The sequence below is a fragment of the Eleutherodactylus coqui genome, chromosome 8, assembly GCF_035609145.1.
Source record: "Eleutherodactylus coqui strain aEleCoq1 chromosome 8, aEleCoq1.hap1, whole genome shotgun sequence".
NCBI lineage: Eukaryota > Metazoa > Chordata > Amphibia > Anura > Eleutherodactylidae > Eleutherodactylus > Eleutherodactylus coqui.
In genome coordinates, this window is record NC_089844.1 from 37,427,596 (window position 1) to 37,454,289 (window position 26,694).

At 38.0% G+C, this 26,694-nt stretch overlaps 1 protein-coding gene across 1 annotated transcript in view; it reads right to left on the reverse strand.

The window, feature by feature from the left end:
• SPEG (striated muscle enriched protein kinase) overlaps positions 1-26,694 on the reverse strand; it is a 406,747-nt gene that overhangs the window by 55,954 nt on the left and 324,099 nt on the right. Inside the window, exons 24-30 of the mRNA XM_066575507.1 lie at positions 13,058-13,135; positions 12,550-12,722; positions 8,357-8,383; positions 7,606-7,758; positions 4,070-4,112; positions 3,442-3,510; positions 205-3,352 (exon numbers count right to left, since the gene is read on the reverse strand). Coding sequence (XP_066431604.1) covers positions 205-3,352; positions 3,442-3,510; positions 4,070-4,112; positions 7,606-7,758; positions 8,357-8,383; positions 12,550-12,722; positions 13,058-13,135 — 3,691 coding nt within the window. The remainder of the gene's footprint in view (positions 1-204; positions 3,353-3,441; positions 3,511-4,069; positions 4,113-7,605; positions 7,759-8,356; positions 8,384-12,549; positions 12,723-13,057; positions 13,136-26,694) is intronic.

Sequence of the window (26,694 nt, forward strand, 5' to 3'; positions counted from 1 at the left end):
CAAGAGCACACCACCTTCTCCAACTTAAAATGCTATAACTAAAAATAAAATATGCGCAACATTTGTTGCAAATTAAACTGCAAAAAAGTGGCAAAAAAGCTAAATAACCTATACAGAATTGATAGAATGTGGGTCAAAGTATCTAATTTTAAAAAAGCCAAGGCCTCCAGTATTCATAGACATGTTTTTACATCTTATGCTCACCTCTCTCCACCATTTCTGATTTGATGCTTAGTCCCGAGTTGACGGACTCTTTAGAACGCGATGAGGCAGACTGAGAGGCAAGCTGGTTCTGAGGGATTTCCAACTTTCGTAAATTCTCCCCTTCTGAGTTGGATCTCCGGAGCAGCGACATTAGTGGAGTTCTCCTCTCCGGTTTATCCTCTTTTCTGTCAGCAAACTCGATTTCTCTTTTTTCCTCTGACTGGCTTCTCAGTTTTGAGGACAGGCGGTCCATGGTGTTTCCAATCTTCTTCCTCATTGCTAACACTGGAGATTCGGTGGACTTCTGCTCCTTGGCCATACTCTCTGAGATTGTTTCTATAGATCCTTTCTCCGATTTTAGGCTTTCAGTGTCTTTTCTTTCTTTGGAATTTCCTCTTCCTAGAGTCCAAGAAAGACGTCTTCCTGATGAACTACTTCCTTCAACATCTTCTAATAGCTTTTGCTTACGCTCAGTTATTGGGGTTCTCCTGAAGCGTTGTGACAGTCTTCTCATAAAGCTTGGATCTCTTTCTGCATTTGACAGCTCCTGCATAGATCTTGACCTGTCATGCAGTCCTAAAGCTTCAGGGACTAGGAATTCAAGTGGGACACCTACAGGACTTGGTCGGTACATTTCTTCCTCTCGAGATGCATGTGCAGCTGCTAAATTCTTCTCCTCCGACCAAGTCCTGGTTAACATTTTCAGACCTCGTGTCAGAGAAGACTCACGGTTTCTCTTAAACTTAGCTTCAAACACTTCTTCTGAATCTATGTTGCTGATGTAGTGGACGTTCTCTGTGCTTGCAGCTTTTGGTGGCTCTTTAACCTTTGAAAATGCTGGCGGTTGTGCTGCTTCATCTTCTTTAGTTGCTTTTGGATCCACACTGGTGGCTATAGATGGGCTAGGTTTTTCCTCTGAAGGTCTGTCATGTTGGCTGGATGGTGCAGGAGATATTTCTACCTGTGTATTTAGTAATTGGGGCCCTTCCTGGGAATCTGTCATCTGGAGAGTTTGCATCATTTGTGCATAAGGTGATGGTTTAGGGGTCATTTTATTTACTGCTTCAGATTTGGTAGCAGATTTACTTGCCGCTGGAAGTTGAGGATCTGGTGTCAGTACTGACATTTGTGAAGGCCCTTTCCTCTGGACTGACAAAGGTGAAGGCACTGAAGAAGATTTTTTTGCATAGCTTGGCAATGAAGATGGAACACTTTCAGGCCTTGGCAAAGTTGATATAGATACTACTGGGCTTGGAGCAGAAGATTGGGAAGCACTAGAACTTGGCAAAGTACCTTGAGGTCTTGGCAAAGTTGATGATGCAACTGCTTTACTTGGTGAAGAAGATAGGGCAATACTTGCACTTGGCAAAGGTGATAGGACAGTCGTCTGTCTTGGCAAAGTTGATGGAGGGCTTGATGGAGATGGCTTTCCAGTACCTGAACTTGCTAAACGAGATGGGACAAGAGTTGGACATGGTGATGAGATAATGGATGATCTTGACAATGACGATTTTACAGTAGGTTGGTTTGGCAATGGAGATTGGACAGTAGTTAAGGTCTGATTCTTCTGGATAGAGGCAACAGATGAAACTACTGATGTGGTATCTCTCGTTTGGATCTGTGAAGCTTTTGTGTCTGAAGATACTGAATCTTGTGCTGAAGCAGGAGTTGGCAAAGAATCCTTTGCTGGTTTTGATTCTTCAGCTGGCAAAGGCTGTGGTGTTAATTGCTGTACCTGACCATCACTCTTGTTACTTTCTGTAATATGATTTTGAGGTGGCTTTGTCGGTGGTCGCCCTGACTGGACACTTGGCGTTTCTCTTTTGGGTATTGCCTCCTCTACCAAAGCAGTCACTTTTGGAAGTAAAATTTCCAAGTTTTCCTCTTTAGAGTAATTATCAGACTTGGGCTTCAATGTTTCTGGCTTCTCATCAACTTTCTCATTCTGAGCTTCCAGGTCCAAATCTTCTGTTGTTGCATTAGGACTCAGAGACTTTGAAGGAATTTCACGAGGGGTTTGAGGACGGGAATCAAATCGTGATTGGTCAGTCAGAGCAGACAAAGATGGAGACTCCTTTAGCCGTTGCACCTCCAATTGAGCAAGAGGAATTTCCAGAGGTGCTCCAGACTTACGATGTAGGACAAGGGGTTCTGTGTCCCCATGTGAAAAAGAACTGGTTTTTCGTAAGACCCTTCCTTCTGATGATTCTCGGCCAGGAGCAGCCTCACTGGAAGCAGCACGTGTCAATTTTATCGCAGGAATAGGTGAAGGTGGCGTGTGATCGGAATGGGGGGAACGTGGGGACATCTGTTCAGCTCGTTTTTTATCAAGAGAAAGAGTTTCCATCAGCGGCCCTCGAAGACCACTGAGCTTGTTATCTGCCGAACTGCCCCTCAACAACCTCTGCCGCATTAACTCCAAACGTTGCGCATACTCCTCGTCAGCTGAGCCTAGCTTTCGTCGCTTCATTGGACTGCGGTTTCGTGTTGGTAGCTCCATGGAAGCAGCTTTGGTCATACCCCTGTCAAGTTTATCTCTTTCTTCTCCATCTTCACTATATACATTAAGCAAGAGAGCGCTATCGGCAGAGCTTCCTCTTCTTAATTCACCTCTTCGAGCTGCCACTAGTTCTTCATCAGGAAGGTCTGAAGATTCAAGACTTGATCCTTTTTTAAGAATTTTCCTTGGTTGTTCCTTCTTTTTGTGGGATTCGGAGAGCTCATCATCTGAAGACGAGCCGGCTTCTGCCTCATTTGATTTCTTTCTTGTTAGTGACCCCTTAGGACGTTTGCTCAATGACTCAGATGACTCTCTACGTTGTACTTCTGGTTCTATAAATTTGCTGTTGTCTGTGTCCTCTTCTTTCTCCAGATTTCCTGGAATACTAGCATCTTCAAGGTTTTGAGAAGGCTGCTCCTCATCTGTTGGGATTTCATTAAGGGACATTCGAGAACCAGAGAACTGAACTTGAAGTGGCATAGGAACATATGGAAGCTCTTCAAGATCATCTGAGTCTGAAGAAGAGGATAGGCTTGTTGACTCCTTAGGATGTCTGGGAACTGCAATAGACAAGTGGTTGCTAGTGTCTTGTAGGAGCTCTGGAATAGATCTCATCACCATGTTGGATTTGTAGCTGATTAAGGATCGCTGAGTAAGACAAAACAAACAATTAACTTGTTAGCCAGAGACAGTACTAAAAATAACAATTCTTACTATTTATGAAGCCTCTAACTTACTTGCCACTTGCGTCGAGACTGGAACAGCTTAATATGATCGGTGCAGATACTTTTTCCTTTTGCTAAAGTCTGAAACAAAAAAATTCAAAGATTAATAGCTGGTCTATATCAAGTGTACGGAAATCTTAACTCATGACTGCAAACATCTAAGGAGCTGATCGCGAAAGTACTTAGCATCTAAGATTCTGAGATTATATTTGGCGCTGTTAATGAAGATGATATATCATACCATCTGTGGGGAGCATGAATTGGTACCCCTGTTGCTTCCCAAAATGAAGAGGGAGAGGGGTTTACAGGACTGCAGCTCTGGTATTGCAGTGCTGTTACATTCACTTCAATAGAGCTGGGCTGCAGTACCATACACAACCCATGTACAGGTGTGGCACTGTTTTTGGATGAAAGCAGCCATGTTTTTATAATCATGCGCAGCCCTATTAAGCACCGCAGCCCCTATGGTACTGAGCTGAGAGACCCAACAAAGCTTTTATGGTACTGCCCTACTTGCCTGTAGATGCAGTAGCACTGATTACCTACAAATGGCGATACTGCACGGATGTTATTGATTAGTTTACTGCCACCCCTTTCTCATCTCTAGAACTAATGCGCTTACAGTTGAAGTTCAGCTCACCTTGAACCAGGGATGTTCCAGACTCTCTTCAGCGTTGGGCCTCCTATACAAACAAATAAGTGAACATTAGCAATGATTCCTTTGTACCTTATACTATATATGAGGTGTCTGTTAAAAGTGGAATTGGTGCCTGGCAGATCTATGGTACCATTTTATTTGGCTGTATAAGGGGTAGGCTGTGTAGATGGGTTCGTAAGTAACAAGCCCACAGTATTTTTTGCAGCATGTTCAATACCTGCATGTTCTTAAAAGTATTCTTATTTACAATTGTATTTCTGCTATTTGTTGCAAAAGATGGACCTCTAGTGGTCTTCTAATGTAACTGTTTTAAATTTCCCCATAGGGTGCACCCAAAACCCAGAAACTACAGGCCGGTATGTCTTACTTCTACTATGGGTAAAATGTTTGAAGGTTTTTTTTTTTAAAAGCTGCTATCCTGGAGGACCTCAAGGAAAATAGCTGCATAACTCCGAATCAGCATGGGTTTATGAGAGATCGCTCCTGTCAAACCAATCTGATCAGCTTCTACGAGGAGATAAGTCCTAGACTGGACCGGGGAGTCACTGGATGAGAATGCTTGGTCTGGGCGAGAATGTGTGTAAGTGGGTAAGTAAGTGGTCAGTGATAAAAAGCAGAGGGGGGTTATAAATGGTTCATATGCTGATTGGGTCACCATTACTAGTGGGATACCACAGGGGGCTGTATTGGAGGAGTTACTAGTGGGGTACCACAGGCGGCAGTATTGGAGAGGTCACCATTACTAGTGAGCTGCCATAGGGGGCTGTATTGGAGGGGTTACTAGTGGGGTACCACAGGGGGCAGTATTGGAGAGCTCACCATTACTAGTGGGCTGCCATAGGGGGCTGTATTGGAGGGGTTACTAGTGGGGTACCACAGGGGGCAGTATTGGAGAGCTCACCATTACTAGTGGGCTGCCACAGGGGGCAGTATTGGAGGGGTTACTAGTGGAGTACCACAGGGGGCAGTATTTGAGGGGTTACTAGTGGGATACCACAGGGGGCAGTACTTGAGGGGTTACTAGTGGGATACCACAGGGGGCAGTACTGGAGGGGTTACTAGTGGGGTACCACAGGGGCAGTATTGGGGGGGGGGGTTACTAGTGGGGTACTACAGGGGGCTGGCCCTATTCTTTTTAATATATTTATTAATGACCTGGTAGAAGGTTTGTGCAGTAAAATATCAAAATTTGCAGATGATACAAAACTATATAAAGTAATTAACAGAGAGAACAGAATGGATCTGGATAAGTTGGGGCAGAAAAGTGGCAAATGAGGTTAAACACCGATAAATGTAAGGTTCTGCACATGGGCAGAGGAAACACATGCCACCATTACACACTAAAGGGGAAACCACTGGGGAACACTGACATGGACTTGGGAGTTTTAGTTAACTGTTAACCTAACTGCAGCAACCAGTGTCAGGAAGCTGCTGCCAAGGCAAATAGGATCATAGGGTGCATCAGAAGAGGTCTACTGGCACATGACGAGAAGATTGTTATTTCTCTTTACAAGTCACTGGTCAGACCTCACATGGAATATTGTGGACAGCTCTCTACATCTAAAGGACAGAAGGTTACTACACAACATAGAAGGGGGTTCTTTACTGTAAGAGCAGTGAGACTAAGGAACTCTCTGCCTGAGGACATGGTGATGGCGAACTCACTATAAGAGTACAAGAGGGGCCTGGACGCCTTTCTTGGGTGTTACAATATTACATGTTATATCACTGATTACTTTGGAAGGGTCGGTTACCCGGGGATTATTCTGTTTGCCAGATTTGAGTCAGGAAGGAATTTTTCCATAAAATGAGGAAAATTGGCTTATTGGGGGTTTTGTGCCTTCCTTTGGATCAACATTGGGATGTAAAGGGCTGAATTAGATGGATATATTTCCTTTTTCAGCCTTATAAACTTTGTTTATAAGGCATTACATCATACTGCAGGAGTGATCAAAGCATCGCAGGTTCATGTCCCCTCTGGGGGCTCAAAAAAGAGTAAAAATAATTTTTAAAAAGTTTTACTAATTATTAAAAAAAAATTAAAAAGTAATAAAAGTTAAAAAAACCTTTTGCCATATTTATAATAAAATAATCTAAATAATAAAAAGAAATACATATTTGGTATCGCTGTGTCCATAAGGCTGGGTTCACGAAGGGCGGATTTGCCGCGGAAATTCCGGACGGAATTTCCGCGCGGCAAATCCGCCTGCGGCCGCTAATCTCGGGATTGGCCAGCCATGTGGACGAGATTTCTCAGAAATCTCGTCCACATGGGACGGCCAATCCGCTGCAGTTAATCCGGCTGAAACTGCGGCTGCGGCGCGGCTTTGCCGACTGTAGCATGTCCATTCTTTTTTCTTTCCGATGCGGCCGCGCTCTCCTCCATGGGAGCGCCGGTCGCAGCGGAAGAGCGAGCGGCCGGGCCGCTTCAAAGCCGCCGCGGGTTTTTTCACGGCGCTTTTCCCGGTGGAAATCTCGCGGTTTTTGCTGCGGCCAAACCGCGAGATTTCCGCTGGGAATCCGCCACGTGTGACCCCAGCCTAAAAGTCCGATCTATCAAAGTAATGCATTATATACCCTGCAAGGTGAACGTCGTCAGAAACAAAAAATAAAGAACGCCAGAATTTAGATTTTTTTTTTTGGTCACCCCGTCTACAAGAAAAAAATGTCATAAAAAGCGATCAAAAAGTTGTATGTATTCCAAAACGGTTATAAACTTGTACTCTCTAATTCTGTATGGCTTTGTGATTTGAAATTGCCTTTTAATATAGTAACCTTCATATACAAAAACTGAAAGCGAGGATGAGGTCTCAACGCCACACGATTAAAGAAAGAAAGACAGAATTACCTGTGGCCGAGCATTTTTCTAGTCAACACAACATAGCGCATATGAAAGTCACTATATTAAAAGGCAATTTCAAATCACAAAGCCGTAAAAGAATTTGGGAGTACAAGATTATAACCACCTTTGACACTTTCAACAGAGGCCTAAATCCTTCAAGAGGATTCATGTCCGAATGGGAAGTATGAGAAATCTACAGCACAGATAACACACAGGCCTGGTGACCCCCTAACACCAATTTAGAGACCATAAAACTTTCAATTCCTTATCGATGGACTAATTAAGTATTTACTCCTCTACTCATCCTGTTGTGGTGTCGTTTTCAAGTGCTATTTAATCACACTATGTCTGTGCCTTTTCATATGAATGTATATATAAATGCATGTGTCTTTAGATCTTTTCCATAAGCCTGAGGAATGACCAATAGTAGATTTGAAAGCTCGCTATAACATCATGTACTTTTGTTAGGCATTAAAAGGTATCCTATCTTCAAGATTACTTGGTTTCTCTTGCTGAGTATAATCACATTCTGCTCTACTGGCTATCAGGGTAGCAAACTTTTTTCATTCTGACTAATTATAAATAAGGAGCTTTGAACATATAGGAGTGCCGCAAATCATTTTACATTTTACTTCAGAAGAAAAGGAGTTTTAGAACTGACACCCGTCACACTCACAGTTTCTCATTGCCGAGGACCTTAATTACGAATCCTCTTGCCTCCCGAGTTAGGTCAACAAACATCTTCTCTTCAAATGCCACGGTGTAGCCTCGGATATTCATCAGTGTGGTATAATCATTGTCCCCAACAAAAGGAGACACTCCGGTCAGACTTCAGGGGGTGAAAACAGATCATACAATGAACATATGTAATACACACAAGTGTTTCTATACAGAACATAAGGCATACGCCACACAGTGTCAAGGCATGATTACTGCAAGCCGAGTGACAATTATTACATTTATGCATAGATAACATTTTAGTGTAAAAGCATTAAAGGGGCTGTCTGGGTACAAATTAACTTTTTAAAACTACAGCCAAATGGGTTAAAACAATAAAACAAACAGGTACTTACCCTTATCAGCACTGGCAATCCCTGGGGTTTTTGCCTTTCTCTCTATCAGAGTTGGTGGGTGTGGGGGAAGAGGCTGAACTAATTGGACAGGTGTTATTTTTCAGCCTAACATGTAATGTACTATATTACTATGAAACTATGCTGCAACTCGCCCAGTCTCTGTTGAAAGTGGAAGTCAGGTGACCGCAGCCTGCCAATCAGAGGCTGCAGTGCCATTGTTCTGAACTCCAGGCATCATGGCGCTCAAAATGTAAGCATTGATGCCAGGGGAACCGGTTAATTGTAACCAGACAAACCCTTTAAAGTAAAATTGAGAAAATCTTAAAATAAAGTGCACCAATAGTAACATCTCACCATAAATACGTTAGGACTCCAACCGGCCTGCAACACAACAAAGTGATATTAGATATAATGTACAGAATAGGGTTAGGAGCAGTATTATAGCAGTTACATTCTTGTACACAGGGGGCAGTATTACAGTAGTTATATTCTTGTACATAGGGCGCAGTATTATAGTAGTTATATTCTTTACCATAGAGGGCAGTATTATAGTAGTTATATTCTTGTACATAGGGAGCAGTATTATAGTAGTTATATTCTTTACCATAGGGGGCAGTATTATAGTAGTTATATTCTTGTACATAGGAGGCAGTATTATAGTAGTTATATCCTTGTACATAGGAGGCAGTATTATAGTAGTTAAATTCTTGTATATAGGGGGCAATATTATAGCAGTTACATTCTTGTACATAGGAGCAGTATTACAGTAGTAATATTCTTGTACATAGGGGACAATATTATAGTAGTTATATTCTGGTACATGGGAGGCAGTGTTAAAGAAGTTATATTCTTGTACATAGGGGGCAGTATCATAGTAGTTATATTCTTGTACATAGGGGGCAATATTATAGTAGTTATATTCCTGTACATAGAGGCCAGTATTATAGTAGTTTTATTCTAGTACATAGGAGGCAGAATTATAGCAGTTTTATTCTTGTGCATAGGGGTAAGTATTATAGAAGTTATATTCGTGTCCATAATAGGCAGTATTATAGTAGTTATATTCTTGTACATAGGAGGCAGTATTATAGTAGTTATATACTTGTATATAGGGGGCAGTATTATGGTAGTTATATTCTTGTACATAGGGGCAGTATTATAATAGTTATATTCTTGTACATAGGGGCAGTATTATAGTAGTTATATTCTTGTACATAGAGAGCATTATTATAGTAGTTATATTCTTGTACATAGGGGGCAGCATTATAGCAGTTACATTATTGTACATAGGAGCAGTATTATAGCAGTTTTATTCTTGTGCATAGGGGTAAGTATTATAGAAGTTATATTCGTGTCCATAAGGGGCGGTATTATAGTAGTTATATTCTTGAACATAGGGGCAGTATTATAGTAGTTATATTCTTGTACATAGGGGGCAGTATTATAGTAGTTATATTCTTGTACATAGGAGCAGCATTATAGTAGTTATATTCTTGTACATAGGGGGCAGTATTATAGTAGTTATATTCTTGTACATAGGGGGCAGTATTATAGTAGTTACATTCTTGCACATAGGAGCAGTATTACAGTAGTTATATTCTTGTACATAGGGGGCAGTATTATAGTAGTTATATTCTTGTACATAGGGGGCAGCATTATAGCAGTTACATTATTGTACATAGGAGCAGTATTACAGTAGTTATATTCTTGTACATAGGGGGCAATATTATAGTAGTTATATTCTTGTACATAGGGGGCAGTATTATAGCAGTTATATTCTTGTCCATAAGGGGCAGTTTTATAGTAGTTATATTCTTGTACATAGGGAGTAGAATTATAGTAGTTATACTTTTGTACATAGGTGGCAGTATTATAGTAGTTATATTCGTGTACATAGGGGGCAGTATTATAGCAGTTATATTCTTGTACATAGGGGGCAGTATTATAGTAGTTATATTCTTGTACATAGGGGGCAGTATTATAGTAGTTATATTCTTGTACATAGGAGGGAAGAATTATAGTAGTTAAATTCTTGTACATAGGAGGGAAGAATTATAGTAGTTATATACTTGTTCATAATAGGCAGTATTATAGTAGTTATATTCTTGTACATAGGAGGCAGTATTATAGTAGTTATATTCTTGTACATAGGGGCAGTATTATAGTAGTTATATTCTTGTACATAGAGAGCATTATTATAGTAGTTATATTCTTGTACATAGGGGGCAGCATTATAGCAGTTACATTATTGTACCTAGGAGCAGTATTACAGTAGTTATATTCTTGTACATAGGGGGCAGTATCATAGTAGTTATATTCTTGTACATAGGAGGCAGTATTATAGTAGTTATATCCTTGTACATAGGAGGCAGCATTATAGTAGTTATATCCTTGTACATAGGGGGCAATATTATAGCAGTTACATTCTTGTACATAGGAGCAGTATTACAGTAGTAATATTCTTGTACATAGGGGACAATATTATAGTAGTTATATTCTGGTACATGGGAGGCAGTGTTAAAGAAGTTATATTCTTGTACATAGGGGGCAGTATCATAGTAGTTATATTCTTGTACATAGGGGGCAATATTATAGTAGTTATATTCCTGTACATAGAGGCCAGTATTATAGTAGTTTTATTCTAGTACATAGGAGGCAGAATTATAGCAGTTTTATTCTTGTGCATAGGGGTAAGTATTATAGAAGTTATATTCGTGTCCATAATAGGCAGTATTATAGTAGTTATATTCTTGTACATAGGAGGCAGTATTATAGTAGTTATATTCTTGTACATAGGGGCAGTATTATAGTAGTTATATTCTTGTACATAGAGAGCATTATTATAGTAGTTATATTCTTGTACATAGGGGGCAGCATTATAGCAGTTACATTATTGTACATAGGAGCAGTATTATAGCAGTTTTATTCTTGTGCATAGGGGTAAGTATTATAGAAGTTATATTCGTGTCCATAAGGGGCGGTATTATAGTAGTTATATTCTTGAACATAGGGGCAGTATTATAGTAGTTATATTCTTGTACATAGGGGGCAGTATTATAGTAGTTATATTCTTGTACATAGGAGCAGCATTATAGTAGTTATATTCTTGTACATAGGGGGCAGTATTATAGTAGTTATATTCTTGTACATACGGGGCAGTATTTTAGCAGTTACATTCTTGCACATAGGAGCAGTATTACAGTAGTTATATTCTTGTACATAGGGGGCAGTATTATAGTAGTTATATTCTTGTACATAGGGGGCAGCATTATAGCAGTTACATTATTGTACATAGGAGCAGTATTACAGTAGTTATATTCTTGTACATAGGGGGCAATATTATAGTAGTTATATTCTTGTACATAGGGGGCAGTTTTATAGCAGTTATATTCTTGTCCATAAGGGGCAGTTTTATAGTAGTTATATTCTTGTACATAGGGAGTAGAATTATAGTAGTTATACTTTTGTACATAGGTGGCAGTATTATAGTAGTTATATTCGTGTACATAGGGGGCAGTATTATAGCAGTTATATTCTTGTACATAGGGGGCAGTATTATAGTAGTTATATTCTTGTACATAGGGGGCAGTATTATAGTAGTTATATTCTTGTACATAGGAGGGAAGAATTATAGTAGTTAAATTCTTGTACATAGGAGGGAAGAATTATAGTAGTTATATACTTGTACATAATAGGCAGTATTATAGTAGTTATATTCTTGTACATAGGAGGCAGTATTATAGTAGTTATATTCTTGTACATAGGGGCAGTATTATAGTAGTTATATTCTTCTACATAGAGAGCATTATTATAGTAGTTATATTCTTGTACATAGGGGGCAGCATTATAGCAGTTACATTATTGTACATAGGAGCAGTATTACAGTAGTTATATTCTTGTACATAGGGGGCAATATTATAGTAGTTATATTCTTGTACATAGGGGGCAGTATTATAGCAGTTATATTCTTGTCCATAAGGGGCAGTTTTATAGTAGTTATATTCCTGTACATAGGGAGTAGAATTATAGTAGTTATACTTTTGTACATAGGTGACAGTATTATAGTAGTTATATTCGTGTACATAGGGGGCAGTATTATAGAAGTTATATTCTTGTACATAGGGGGCAGTATTATAGTAGTTATATTCTTGTACATAGGGGGCAGTATTATAGTAGTTATATTCTTGTACATAGGAGGGAAGAATTATAGTAGTTAAATTCTTGTACATAGGAGGGAAGAATTATAGTAGTTATATACTTGTACATAATAGGCAGTATTATAGTAGTTATATTCTTGTACATAGGAGGCAGTATTATAGTAGTTATATTCTTGTACATAGGGGCAGTATTATAGTAGTTATATTCTTGTACATAGAGAGCATTATTATAGTAGTTATATTCTTGTACATAGGGGGCAGTATTATAGTAGTTATATTCTTGTACATAAGGTGCAGTATTATAGTAGTTATATTCTTGTACATTGGGGGGCAGTATTATAGTAGTTATATTCTTGTACATTGGGGCGTAGTTTTTATGAGGACTATTACCATATATCAGTGACTGGGGAGATTGGCATCTGGTTCACAATTTCAGGAGCCACAAATTCAGGTGTCCCATATTTGTAGTACTGTGGTTCTCCAACAGTCAACTCCTCAGCATTCCCAAAGTCAGTTATTCGAATTTGATCGCTGATCGTGTCAGCCATTAAAATGTTCTCAGGCTGTAAAGAGGACACAGTGAAGTTAATATTTTTATTCTCTGGTGTTTCTGTTGATAGTTTGTTACAGTTTTTGCCACCTCAGAGACGTGACGCAAAATGTTGGTCTGTTTACAATGCTACATAAATAGCAATTCCCAAATATATAAAACGGAGAAGACCCAGTTGAAAAAAAAATAGTATAAGCCCCCCGAATGGTGAATTATATTACGTCCCACCAACATAATGGAGATCAGCTCTTGAGCATCGAATCCTTTATAATCCTTGCAAAGCCTAAAGGTTTGGACATCAAAAGATCTACCCTGTTTCAAAACCACAAGATTAATAGGAATATTTACCTTAATATCCAGATGCAGAATGTTCTTGTGGTGTAAATAATCTAAACCTTCCAGGATTTGACGCACGAAGGATCGGATCTAGAGAGGAAAGAAAAAGTATGTCTCTGAATATATTATGGCATGAAAGTTTATGATTAATGGAAATGTTACATAGGTGTAGAATTTTAAATGGTATTCCTACCTTTTGCATTTATCGCCTATCTGCAAGATACAGTATATTCTTTACCATAGGTGGCCGTATTATAGTAGTTATATTCTTTACCATAGGTAGCAGTATTATAGTAGTTATATTCTTGTACATAGGGAGTAGTATTATAATAGTTATATTCTTGTACATAGGCAGCAGTATTATAGTAGTTATATTCTTGTACATAGGGAGTAGTATTATAATAGTTATATTCTTGTACATAGGAGCAGTATTATAGTAGTTATATTCTTGTACATAGGGAGTAGTATTATAATAGTTATATTCTTGTACATAGGCAGCAGTATTATAGTAGTTATATTCGTTACCATAGGTGGCAGTATTATAGTAGTTATATTCTTGGACATAAGAGGCAGTATTATAGTAGTTATATTCTTGTACATAGGGGGCAGTATTATAATAGTTATATTCTTGTACATAGGGGCAGTATTATAGTAGTTATATTCTTGTACATAGGGGGCAGTATTATAATAGTTATATTCTTGCACATAGGAGGGAAGTATTATAGCAGTTATATTCTTGTACATAGGAGGCAGTATTATGGTAGTTATATTCTTGTACATAGAGGCAGTATTATAGTAGTTATATTCTTGTCATAGGAGGCAGTATTATAGTAGTTATATTCTTGTACATAGGGAGCAATATTATAGTAGTTATATTCTTGTACATAGGGGGCAGTATTATAGTAGTTATATTCTTGTACATAGGGGGCAGTATTATAATAGTTATATTCTTGTAAATAAGGGGCAGTATTATAGTAATTATATTCTTGTACATAGGGGGCAGTATTATAGTAGCTATATTCTTTTACATTGGGGGGCAGTATTATAGTAGTTATATCCTTGTACATCGGAGGCAGTATTATAGTAGTTATATTCTTGTACATAGAGGCAGTATTATAGTAGTTATATTCTTATACATAGGGGGCAGTATTATAGTAGTTATATTCATGTATATACGGGGCAGTATTATAGTAGTTATATCCTTCTACATCGGAGGCAGTATTATAAAAGTTATATTCTTGTACAAAGAGGCAGTATTATAGTAGTTATATTCTTGCACATAGGAGGGAAGTATTATAGTAGTTATATTCTTGTACATAGAGGCAGTATTATAGTAGTTATATTCTTGCACATAGGGGGCAGTATTATAGTAGTTATATTCTTGTACATAGGAGGCAGTATTATAGTAGTTATATTCTTGTACATAGGGGGCGTTACTATAGTAGTTATATTCTTGCACATAGGAGGTAAGTATTATTGTAGTTATATTCTTGTACATAGGGGGCAGTATTATGGTAGTTATATTCTTGTACATAGGGGCAGTATTATAGTAGTTATATTCTTGTACATCGGACGCAGTATTATAGTAGTTATATTCTTGTACATAGAGGCAGTATTATAGTAGTTATATTCTTGTACATAGGAGGCAGTATTATAGTAGTTATATTCTTGTACATTGGAAAAGTATTATAGTAATTATATTCTTCTACATAGGGGGCAGTATTATAGTAGTAATATTCTTGTATATAGGGAGCAGTATTATAGTAGTTATATACTTGTACATAGGGGGCAGTATTATGGTAGTTATATTCTTGTACATAGAGGCAGTATTATAGTAGTTATATTCTTGTACATCGGAGGCAGTATTATAGTAGTTATATTCTTGTACATAGAGGCAGTATTATAGTAGTTATATTCTTGTACAGAGGAGGCAGTATTATAGCAGTTATATTCTTGTACATTGGAAAAGTATTATAGTAGTTATATACTTGTACATAGGGGCAGTATTATAGTAGTTATATTCTTGTACATGGGTGCAATATTATAGTAGTTATATTCTTGTACATCGGAGGCAGTATTATTGTAGTAATATTCTTGTACATAGGAGCAGTATTATAGTAGTTATATTCTTGTACATAGATGTAGTATTATAGTAGTTATATTCTTTTACATTGGGAGGTAGTATTATAGTAGTTATATTCTTGTACATAGAGGCAGTATTATAGTAGTTATATTCTTCTACATAGAGGCAGTATTATAGTAGTCATATTCTTGTACATAGGAGGCACTATTATAGTAGTTATATTCTTGTACATGGGAGGCAGTATTATAGTAGTTACATTCTTGTACATAGGGGGCAGTATTATAGTAGTTATATTCTTGTACATAGGGGGCAGTATTATAGTAGTTATATTCTTGCACATAGGAGGGAAGTATTATAGTAGTTATATTCTTGTACATAGAGGCAATATTATAGTAGTTATATTATTGTACATAGAGGCAGTATTATAGTAGTTATATTATTGTACATAGGAGGCTGTATTATAGCAGTTATACTCTTGTACATCGGAGGCAGTATTATAGTCGTTATATTCTTGTACATAGAGGCAGTATTATAGTAGTTATATTCTTGTACATAGGGGGCAGTATTATAGTAGTTATATTCTTGTACATAGGGGGCAGTATTATAGTAGTTATATTCTTGTACATAGGAGGCAGTATCATAGTAGTTATATTCTTGTACATAGGAGGCAGTATTACAGTAGTTATAATCTTGTACATAGGGGGCATTACTATAGTAGTTATATTCTTGCACATAGGAGGTAAGTATTATAGTAGTTATATTCTTGTACATAGGGGGCAGTATTATGGTAGTTATATTCTTGTACATAGCGGCAGTATTATAGTAGTTATATTCTTGTACATTGGAGGCAGTATTATAGTAGTTATATTCTCGCACATAGAGGCAGTATTATAGTAGTTATATTCTTGTACATAGGAGGCAGTATTATAGTAGTTATATGTTTGTTCATAGGGGGCAGTATTATAGTGGATATATTCTTGTACATAGGGGGCAGTATTATAGTAGTTATATTCTTGTACATAGGGAGCAGTATTATATTAGTTATATTCTTGTACATAGGGAGCAGTATTATAGTAGTTATATTCTTGTACATAGGGAGCAGTATTATAGTAGTTATATTATTGTACATAGGGAGCAGTAATATAGTAGTTATATTCTTGTACATAGCGACAGTATTATAGAAGTTATATTCTTGTACATAGGAGGGAAGTATTATAGTAGTTATATACTTGTACATAGAAGGCAGTATTATAATAGTTATATTCTTGTACATATGGGGCAGTATTATAGTAGTTATATTTTTGTACATAGGGGACAGTATTTTAGTAGTTATATTCTTGTACATAGGGGCACTATTATAATAGTCATATTCTTGTACATAGTAGGCAGTATTCTAGTAGTTATATTCTTGTACATAGCGGCAGTATTATAGGAGTTATATTCTTGTACATAGGAGGCAGTATTATAGTAGTTATATTCTTATACATAGGGAGCAGTAATATAGTAGTTATATTCTTGTACATAGCGGCAGTATTATAGGAGTTATATTCTTGTACATAGGAGGGAAGTATTATAGTACATATATACTTGTACATAGGAGGCAGTATTATAGTAGTTATATTCTTGTACATAGGAGGCAGTATTATAGTATTTATATTGTTGTACATATGGGGCAGTATTATAGTAGTTATATTCTTGTACATAGGGGCAGTATTATAATAGTTATATTCTTGTACATAGGGAGCAGTATTATAGTAGTTATATTCTTGTACATAGGGAGCAGTATTATAGTAGTTATATTCTTGTACATAGGGAGCAGTAATATAGTAGTTATATTCTTGTACATAGCGGCAGTATTATAGGAGTTATATTCTTGTACATAGGAGGGAAGTATTATAGTACATATATACTTGTACATAGGAGGCAGTATTATAGTAGTTATATTCTTGTACATAGGAGGCAGTATTATAGTATTTATATTGTTGTACATATGGGGCAGTATTATAGTAGTTATATTCTTGTACATAGAGGCAGTAATTTAGTAGTTATATTCTTGTATATAGGGGCAGTATTATAGTAGTTATATTTTTGTACATAGGGGCAGTATTATAGTAGTTATATTCTTGCATATAGGAGGGAAGTATTATAGTAGTTATATTCTTGTACATAGAGACAATATTATAGTAGTTATATTATTGTACATAGAGGCAGTATTATAGTAGTTATATTATTGTACATAGGAGGCTGTATTATAGCAGTTATACTCTTGTACATCGGAGGCAGTATTATAGTCGTTATATTCTTGTACATAGAGGCAGTATTATACTAGTTATATTCTTGTACATAGGGGGCAGTATTATAGTAGTTATATTCTTGTACATAGGAGGCAGTATCATAGTAGATATATTCTTGTACATAGGAGGCAGTATTATAGTAGTTATATTCTTGTACATAGGGAGCAGTTTTATATTAGTTATATTCTTGTACATAGGGAGCAGTATTATAGTAGTTATATTCTTGTACATAGGGAGCAGTATTATAGTAGTTATATTATTGTACATAGAGGCAGTATTATAGTAGTTATATTATTGTACATAGGAGGCTGTATTATAGCAGTTATACTCTTGTACATCGGAGGCAGTATTATAGTCGTTATATTCTTGTACATAGAGGCAGTATTATAGTAGTTATATTCTTGTACATAGGAGGCAGTATCATAGTAGTTATATTCTTGTACATAGGAGGCAGTATTATAGTAGTTATATTCTTGTACATAGGGAGCAGTATTATATTAGTTATATTCTTGTACATAGGGAGCAGTATTATAGTAGTTATATTCTTGTACATAGGGAGCAGTATTATAGTAATTATATTATTGTACATCGGGAGCAGTAATATAGTACTTATATTCTTGTACATAGCGGCAGTATTATAGAAGTTATATTCTTGTACATAGGAGGGAAGTATTATAGTAGTTATATACTTGTACATAGGAGGCAGTATTATAGTAGTTATATTCTTGTACATATGGGGCAGTATTATAGTAGTTATATTCTTGTACATAGGGGACAGTATTTTAGTAGTTATATTCTTGTACATAGGGGCACTATTATAATAGTCATATTCTTGTTCATAGCAGGCAGTATTATAGTAGTTATATTCTTGTACGTAGAGGGGCAGTATTATAGTAGTTATATTCTTGTACATAGGAGGCAGTATTATAGTAGTTATATTCCTATACATAGGAGTAGTATTATAGTGTTTATATTCTTGTACATAAGGGGCAGTATTATAGTAGTTATATTCTTGTACATAGGGGGCAGTATTATAGTAGTTATATTCTTGTACAAAAGGGGCAGTATTATAGTAGTTATATTCTTGTACATAAGTGGCAGTATTATAGTAGTTATATTCTTGTACATAGGGGGCAGTATTATAGTAGTTATATTCTTGTACATAGGGAGCAGTATTATAATAGTTATATTCTTGTACATAGGGAGCAGTAATATAGTAGTTATATTCTTGTTCATAGCGGCAGTATTATAGTAGTTATATTCTTGTACATAGGGGGCAGTATTATAGTAGTTATATTCTTGTACATAGGGAGCAGTAATATAGTAGTTATATTCTTGTTCATAGCGGCAGTATTATAGTAGTTATATTCTTGTACGTAGAGGGCCAGTATTATAGTAGTTATATTCTCGTACATAGGAGGCAGTATTATAGTAGTTATATTCTTGTACATAGGGAGCAGTAATATAGTAGTTATATTCTTGTACATAGCGGCAGTATTATAGTAGTTATATTCTTGTATGTAGAGGGCAAGTATTATAGTAGTTATATTCTTATATATAGGAGTATTATTATAGTGTTTATATTCTTGTACATAAGGGGCAGTATTATGGTAATTATATTCTTGTACATAGGGGGCAGTATTATGGTAATTATATTCTTGTACATAGGGGCAGTATTACAGTGGTTATATTCTTGTACATAGGGGCAGTATTATAGTAGTTATATTCTTGTACATAGGGGGCAGTATTATATTAGTTATATTCTTGTACATAAGGGGCAGTATTATAGTAGTTATATTCTTGTACATAGGGAGCAGTATTATAGTAGTTATATTCTTGTACATAGGGAGCAGTATTATAGTCGTTATATTCTTGTACATAGGGAGCAGTAAAATAGTAGTTATATTCTTGTACATAGCGGCAGTATTATAGTAGTTATATTCTTGTACATAGGAGGGAAGTATTATAGTACATATATACTTGTACATAGGAGGCAGTATTATAGTAGTTATATTCTTGTACATAGGAGGCAGTATTATAGTAGTTATATTCTTGTACATATGGGGCAGTATTATAGTAGTTATATTCTTGTACATAGAGGCAGTATTTTAGTATTTATATTCTTGTATATAGGGGCAGTATTATAGTAGTTATATTCTTGTACTTAGGGGCAGTATTATAGTAGTTATATTCTTGTACATAGGAGGCAGTATTATAGTAGTTATATTCTTGTACGTAGAGGGGCAGTAATATAGTAGTTATATTCTTGTACATAGGGTACAGTATTATAGTAGTTATATGCTTTTACATAGGGGGCAGTATTATAGTAGTTATTTTCTTGGACATAGAAGGCAGTATTATAGTAGTTATATTCTTGGACAGAGAAGGCAGTATTATAGTAGTTATATTCTTGTATATAGGGGCAGTATTATAATAGTTATATTCTTGTACATAGAAGGCAGTATTATAGCAGTTATATTCTAGTACATAGAAGGCAATATTATAGTAGTTATATTCTTGTACATAGGGGGTAGTATTAGAGTAATTATATGTTTTTACATGGGAGGCAGTATTATAGTTGTTATAATCTTGTACATAGAAGGCAGTATTATAGTAGTTATATTGTTGTACATGTGGGGCAGTATTATAGTAGTTGTATTCTTGTACATAGAAGGCAGTATTTTAGTGGTTATATTCTTGTACGTAGAGGGGCAGTATTATAGTAGTTATATTCTTGTATATAGAAGGCAGTATTATAGTGGTTATATTCTTGTACATAGGGGCAGTATTATAGTAGTTATATTCTTCACATAGGGGCAGCATTATAGTAGTTATATTCTTGTACGTAGAGAGGCAGTATTATAGTAGTTATATTCTTGTACATATGGGGCAGTATTATAGTAGTTATATTCTTGTACATAGAAGGCAGTATTATAGTGGTTATATTCCTGTACATAGGAGCAGTATTATAGTAGTTATATTCTTGTACATAGGTGTAGTGGAAACCCAATATATCTATATTCTGGACTGCGGACCTTTTGGTAGTGGACAGTGTATTTGTACGTTTTAACATTCTGTATAACAAAATGTCATGTTTGCCTTCTGTTCTGATACAGATATAGATATATGTTATTATATCTATGCAATATCTCTACTTCCTGTAATGAAACTTCTATTCCCTAAACTTTGCTGACAAGATAATATATAGTATAAACACGTTACATTTTCTGTCAGGACACGGGGTCCGGGAAACTGGAGGTCCCTGAAAATACCCGCAACCCCTGTCCCTTCCTACTTGCCCCCCTGGGCTACGCCCCAGGGCGACAACTGGGCGACGGTCCCTACACTCACTAAGGAAGGGGGACACGGGGATTAACAAACAGACAGACACTGGAACAAACAACAGCAAGGAGAGTCAGACAATCCGGGTCAGTAACGAGAGGGTACGCGGTACAAGAGGATCAGGCAAAGGCAACGTCAGTTCAAAAGGCGGAGGGTCGGTAACAGGAGTCAGGAGTCAGAAAGATGCAGTACGCTGGTGTAGCAGGAAATCCAAGACTAATACTGGCACTAGTCAGGAGACACCAGCAGGTTTAAATGCTGTCAGAGCTCCCGCCCTAGCAGATGATTGGGGCGGGGAGCCTGACAGCAGCTGAGTGCACCCAGCAGCACTGGGGAACCCGCCCCCAACCCTGCAGGAGGCAGGACAGGAGACACACGTTTGGTTGCCAGGATACCTAGGACGCGACGCGGGGCAACACCCACCGCGTCCCTAGCAACCCGGCGGCGAGGCGGAGCCCGGCGGCAAGGGGAGGTGACGAGGACCGGGGCTCCCCTGCACCGCACGGCGGCCGCACGTGTGATCGGACCGGCGGTGCGGGCACGACAGACCCGCGAACCGCCAGTCCTTACATTTTCCTTCTGTTTTGTGACTTTAGAAGTAGAAATCAGACATAGATAACCGCAGTCTGAAACAGCTACCGCAATAATAACCCAAGCAGTTTTACTGGAAACTTATGCAAATAACACCGGGGGTTTGTGCAATTAATAGTTCAAGATGTAATATCCAATCACATCGGAGGAACCACACGTGGGTCCAAGACAACCCACTCATCTCGTACACCACCTGATGGCCAATCACAGATGACCGGAGGTTGGAAGAATTTCAAGATGCTTATCCAATAATTAAACAATACGTTGTATCTATGTAATCTTTGACCTGCCCAGATGGGCAGATATGTTAACCTCTTTAAAAGAGGCTGCGCGCCCAACATTAAAGCAGAATTGAGGAAGCTTATACATGCTGAACTTGTGTCAGTGTGAAATCTTCTTATGCGCATATAATCAATTCAGAATTAATCTGGAAGGGTGTAAACATTCCAAATTGAGTAAGTCGTTGGACACAAAAGGAAATCCACGACAGTTGGTGGGCCGTACAGGGAGTGATCGATTGGCTCCAAACAGATCGGACGCAAGGCGCAGACATAGGCAACCTTGGACTTGGAGGGCCCAACAAATTATCAGAACCCGGTAAGATAAATTAATTATCTATACCTGTGTGGCTGACTCCAAGCTTGCCTATGTGCCGTGTCAAGGCCGATCAATTTGGATCCGCACGACAGGTATTTTTAAGTCTCGATCACTCGATAAGAACCTGTCATAAGATATAAAAGGAATGTTTGCATGCCTGTTGTCTTGAGAGTACTGGTCGATTGGCGAGGTCAGTAAGTTGCCCTAAGGGAGAGGAAGATCCTGGACAGGCGTCCCTGCTCGGGTCAGGTTTGGTGACGAAAACCTAACAGTAAGGGACCTGTCAGGGGAGTTTGACCAGGTGTTCCTGCTCGGGTCTGGTTTGGTTACAAAACCTAAGAGTCAGGGAACTGTCAAACGTCTGGACAGGTACTGCTGCTTCTGTAAAGTCTGGTAAGAGACCTAGGAGAGAGGCAACTGCCAGACAGCATCCCGACGGGCAGTGAGACTAAGCCAGCCGTACTGCTGCTCTGCCTATTTGTGTGTGTACGCCCATGTCTTGCCCAAATTGCCAAAAAAGGGTTGTTGTTGACGATAAGTACCCGTGGATGGGAGATTTGTAGACAAGATATCCCCTATCCCGTCCACCGATGTGGCTATGGTCCGCTGGTTGAGGGTTGCAATCCACAAATATTTGTTTATCGTTTGAATGTCCACGAGTGGATCCCATGGTCTGAGGGTAGATTGTTGAATTGTGTAGCGGTAGAACTCCATGAGATTCTAGGACGGGACATACTGTGTCCGGCGTCCGGGGATACTCCTACACTCCTAGATCTGACTGCCATAATTGAAATTGGAAGGCAGCAAACATTGTACCAAGGTCAATTCTTACACCCTTGGTTATCATTGATTAATCAAGCAATCATTCTGCGTGCTCAAAACGTCCTACCTGTCCTTATATAAAGTTAGTGTGCTTGTCTGTTGTGTAGAGCTAATCCTGCTGAGTTCTTTATAGTAGTTATATTCTTGTACATAGGGGGGCAACATTATAGTAGTTATATTCTTGTACGTAGAGGGGCAGTATTATAGTAGTTATATGTTTGTACATGAAAGGCAGTATTATAGTAGTTATATTCTTGTATATAGGGGCAGTATTATAGTAGTTATATTCTTGTACATAGGGGGGCAGTATTATAGTAGTTATATTCTTGTACATAGGGGCAGTATTATAGTAGCTATATTCTTGTACAGAGGGTACAGTATTATAGTAGTTATATACTTGCACGTAGAGGGGCAGTATTATAGTAGTTATATTCTTGTACATAGGAGGCAGTCTTATAGTAGTTATATTCTTAGACATAGGAGTAGTATTATAGTGTTTATATTCTTGTACATAGAAGGCAGTATTATAGTGGTTATATTCTTGTACATAGGGGCAGCATTATAGTAGTTATATTCTTGTACATAGGGGGCAGTATTATAGTGGTTATATTCTTATACATAGGGGCAGTATTATAGTAGTTATGTTCTTGTACACAGGGGCAGGATTATAGTAGTTATATTCTTGTACATATGGGGCAGTATTATAGTAGTTATATTCTTGTACATAGAGGGGCAGTATTATAGTAGTTACATGTTTGTACATGGGAGGCAGTATTATAGTAGTTATATTCTTGTATATAGGGGGCAGTATTATAGTAATTATATTCTTGTACATAGGGGGCAGTATTATAGTAGTAATATTCTTGTACATAGGGGCAGTTTTATAGTAGTTATATTCTTGTACATAGGGTACAGTATTATAGTAGTTATATTCTTGTACATAGGAGGCAGTATTATAATAGTTATATTCTTGTACGTAGAGGGGCAGTTTTATAGTAGTTATATGTTTGTACATGGGAGGCAGTATTATAGTAATTATATTCTTGTATATAGGGGGCAGTATTATAGTAGTTATAGTCTTGTACATAGGGGCAGTATTATAGTAGTTATATTCTTGTACATAGGGTACAGTATTATAATAGTTATATTCTTGTACATAGGAGGCAGTATTATAGTAGTTATATCCTTGTACATAGGGGCAGTATTATAGTAGTTATATTCTTGTACATAGGGGCAGTATTATACTAGTTATATTATTGTACATAGGGGCAGTATTATAGTAGTTATATTCTTGTACATAGGGGGGCAGTATTATAGTAGTTATATTCTTGTACATAGGGGGGCAGTATTATAGCAGTTATATTCTTGTACATAGGGGGCAGTATTATAGTAGTTATATTCTTGTACAAAGGAGGCAGTATTATAGTAGTTATATTCTTGTACGTAGAGGGGCAGTAATATAGTAGTTATATTCTTGTACATAGGGTACAGTATTATAGTAGTTATATGCTTTTACATAGGGGGCAGTATTATAGTAGTTATTTTCTTGGACATAGAAGGCAGTATTATAGTAGTTATATTCTTGGACAGAGAAGGCAGTATTATAGTAGTTATATTCTTGTATATAGGGGCAGTATTATAATAGTTATATTCTTGTACATAGAAGGCAGTATTATAGCAGTTATATTCTAGTACATAGAAGGCAATATTATAGTAGTTATATTCTTGTACATAGGGGGTAGTATTAGAGTAGTTATATGTTTTTACATGGGAGGCAGTATTATAGTTGTTATAATCTTGTACATAGAAGGCAGTATTATAGTAGTTATATTGTTGTACATGTGGGGCAGTATTATAGTAGTTGTATTCTTGTACATAGAAGGCAGTATTTTAGTGGTTATATTCTTGTACGTAGAGGGGCAGTATTATAGTAGTTATATTCTTGTATATAGAAGGCAGTATTATAGTGGTTATATTCTTGTACATAGGGGCAGTATTATAGTAGTTATATTCTTCACATAGGGGCAGCATTATAGTAGTTATATTCTTGTACGTAGAGAGGCAGTATTATAGTAGTTATATTCTTGTACATATGGGGCAGTATTATAGTAGTTATATTCTTGTACATAGAAGGCAGTATTATAGTGGTTATATTCCTGTACATAGGAGCAGTATTATAGTAGTTATATTCTTGTACATAGGTGTAGTGGAAACCCAATATATCTATTTTCTGGACTGCGGACCTTTTGGTAGTGGACAGTGTATTTGTACGTTTTAACATTCTGTATAACAAAATGTCATGTTTGCCTTCTGTTCTGATACAGATATAGATATATGTTATTATATCTATGCAATATCTCTACTTCCTGTAATGAAACTTCTATTCCCTAAACTTTGCTGACAAGATAATATATAGTATAAACACGTTACATTTTCTGTCAGGACACGGGGTCCGGGAAACTGGAGGTCCCTGAAAATACCCGCAACCCCTGTCCCTTCCTACTTGCCCCCCTGGGCTACGCCCCAGGGCGACAACTGGGCGACGGTCCCTACACTCACTAAGGAAGGGGGACACGGGGATTAACAAACAGACAGACACTGGAACAAACAACAGCAAGGAGAGTCAGACAATCCGGGTCAGTAACGAGAGGGTACGCGGTACAAGAGGATCAGGCAAAGGCAACGTCAGTTCAAAAGGCGGAGGGTCGGTAACAGGAGTCAGGAGTCAGAAAGATGCAGTACGCTGGTGTAGCAGGAAATCCAAGACTAATACTGGCACTAGTCAGGAGACACCAGCAGGTTTAAATGCTGTCAGAGCTCCCGCCCTAGCAGATGATTGGGGCGGGGAGCCTGACAGCAGCTGAGTGCACCCAGCAGCACTGGGGAACCCGCCCCCAACCCTGCAGGAGGCAGGACAGGAGACACACGTTTGGTTGCCAGGATACCTAGGACGCGACGCGGGGCAACACCCACCGCGTCCCTAGCAACCCGGCGGCGAGGCGGAGCCCGGCGGCAAGGGGAGGTGACGAGGACCGGGGCTCCCCTGCACCGCACAGCGGCCGCACGTGTGATCGGACCGGCGGTGCGGGCACGACAGACCCGCGAACCGCCAGTCCTTACATTTTCCTTCTGTTTTGTGACTTTAGAAGAAGTAGAAATCAGACATAGATAACCGCAGTCTGAAACAGCTACCGCAATAATAACCCAAGCAGTTTTACTGGAAACTTATGCAAATAACACCGGGGGTTTGTGCAATTAATAGTTCAAGATGTAATATCCAATCACATCGGAGGAACCACACGTGGGTCCAAGACAACCCACTCATCTCGTACACCACCTGATGGCCAATCACAGATGACCGGAGGTTGGAAGAATTTCAAGATGCTTATCCAATAATTAAACAATACGTTGTATCTATTTAATCTTTGACCTGCCCAGATGGGCAGATATGTTAACCTCTTTAAAAGAGGCTGCGCGCCCAACATTAAAGCAGAATTGAGGAAGCTTATACATGCTGAACTTGTGTCAGTGTGAAATCTTCTTATGCGCATATAATCAATTCAGAATTAATCTGGAAGGGTGTAAACATTCCAAATTGAGTAAGTCGTTGGACACAAAAGGAAATCCACGACAGTTGGTGGGCCGTACAGGGAGTGATCGATTGGCTCCAAACAGATCGGACGCAAGGCGCGGACATAGGCAACCTTGGACTTGGAGGGCCCAACAAATTATCAGAACCCGGTAAGATAAATTAATTATCTATACCTGTGTGGCTGACTCCAAGCTTGCCTATGTGCCGTGTCAAGGCCGATCAATTTGGATCCGCACGACAGGTATTTTTAAGTCTCGATCACTCGATAAGAACCTGTCATAAGATATAAAAGGAATGTTTGCATGCCTGTTGTCTTGAGAGTACTGGT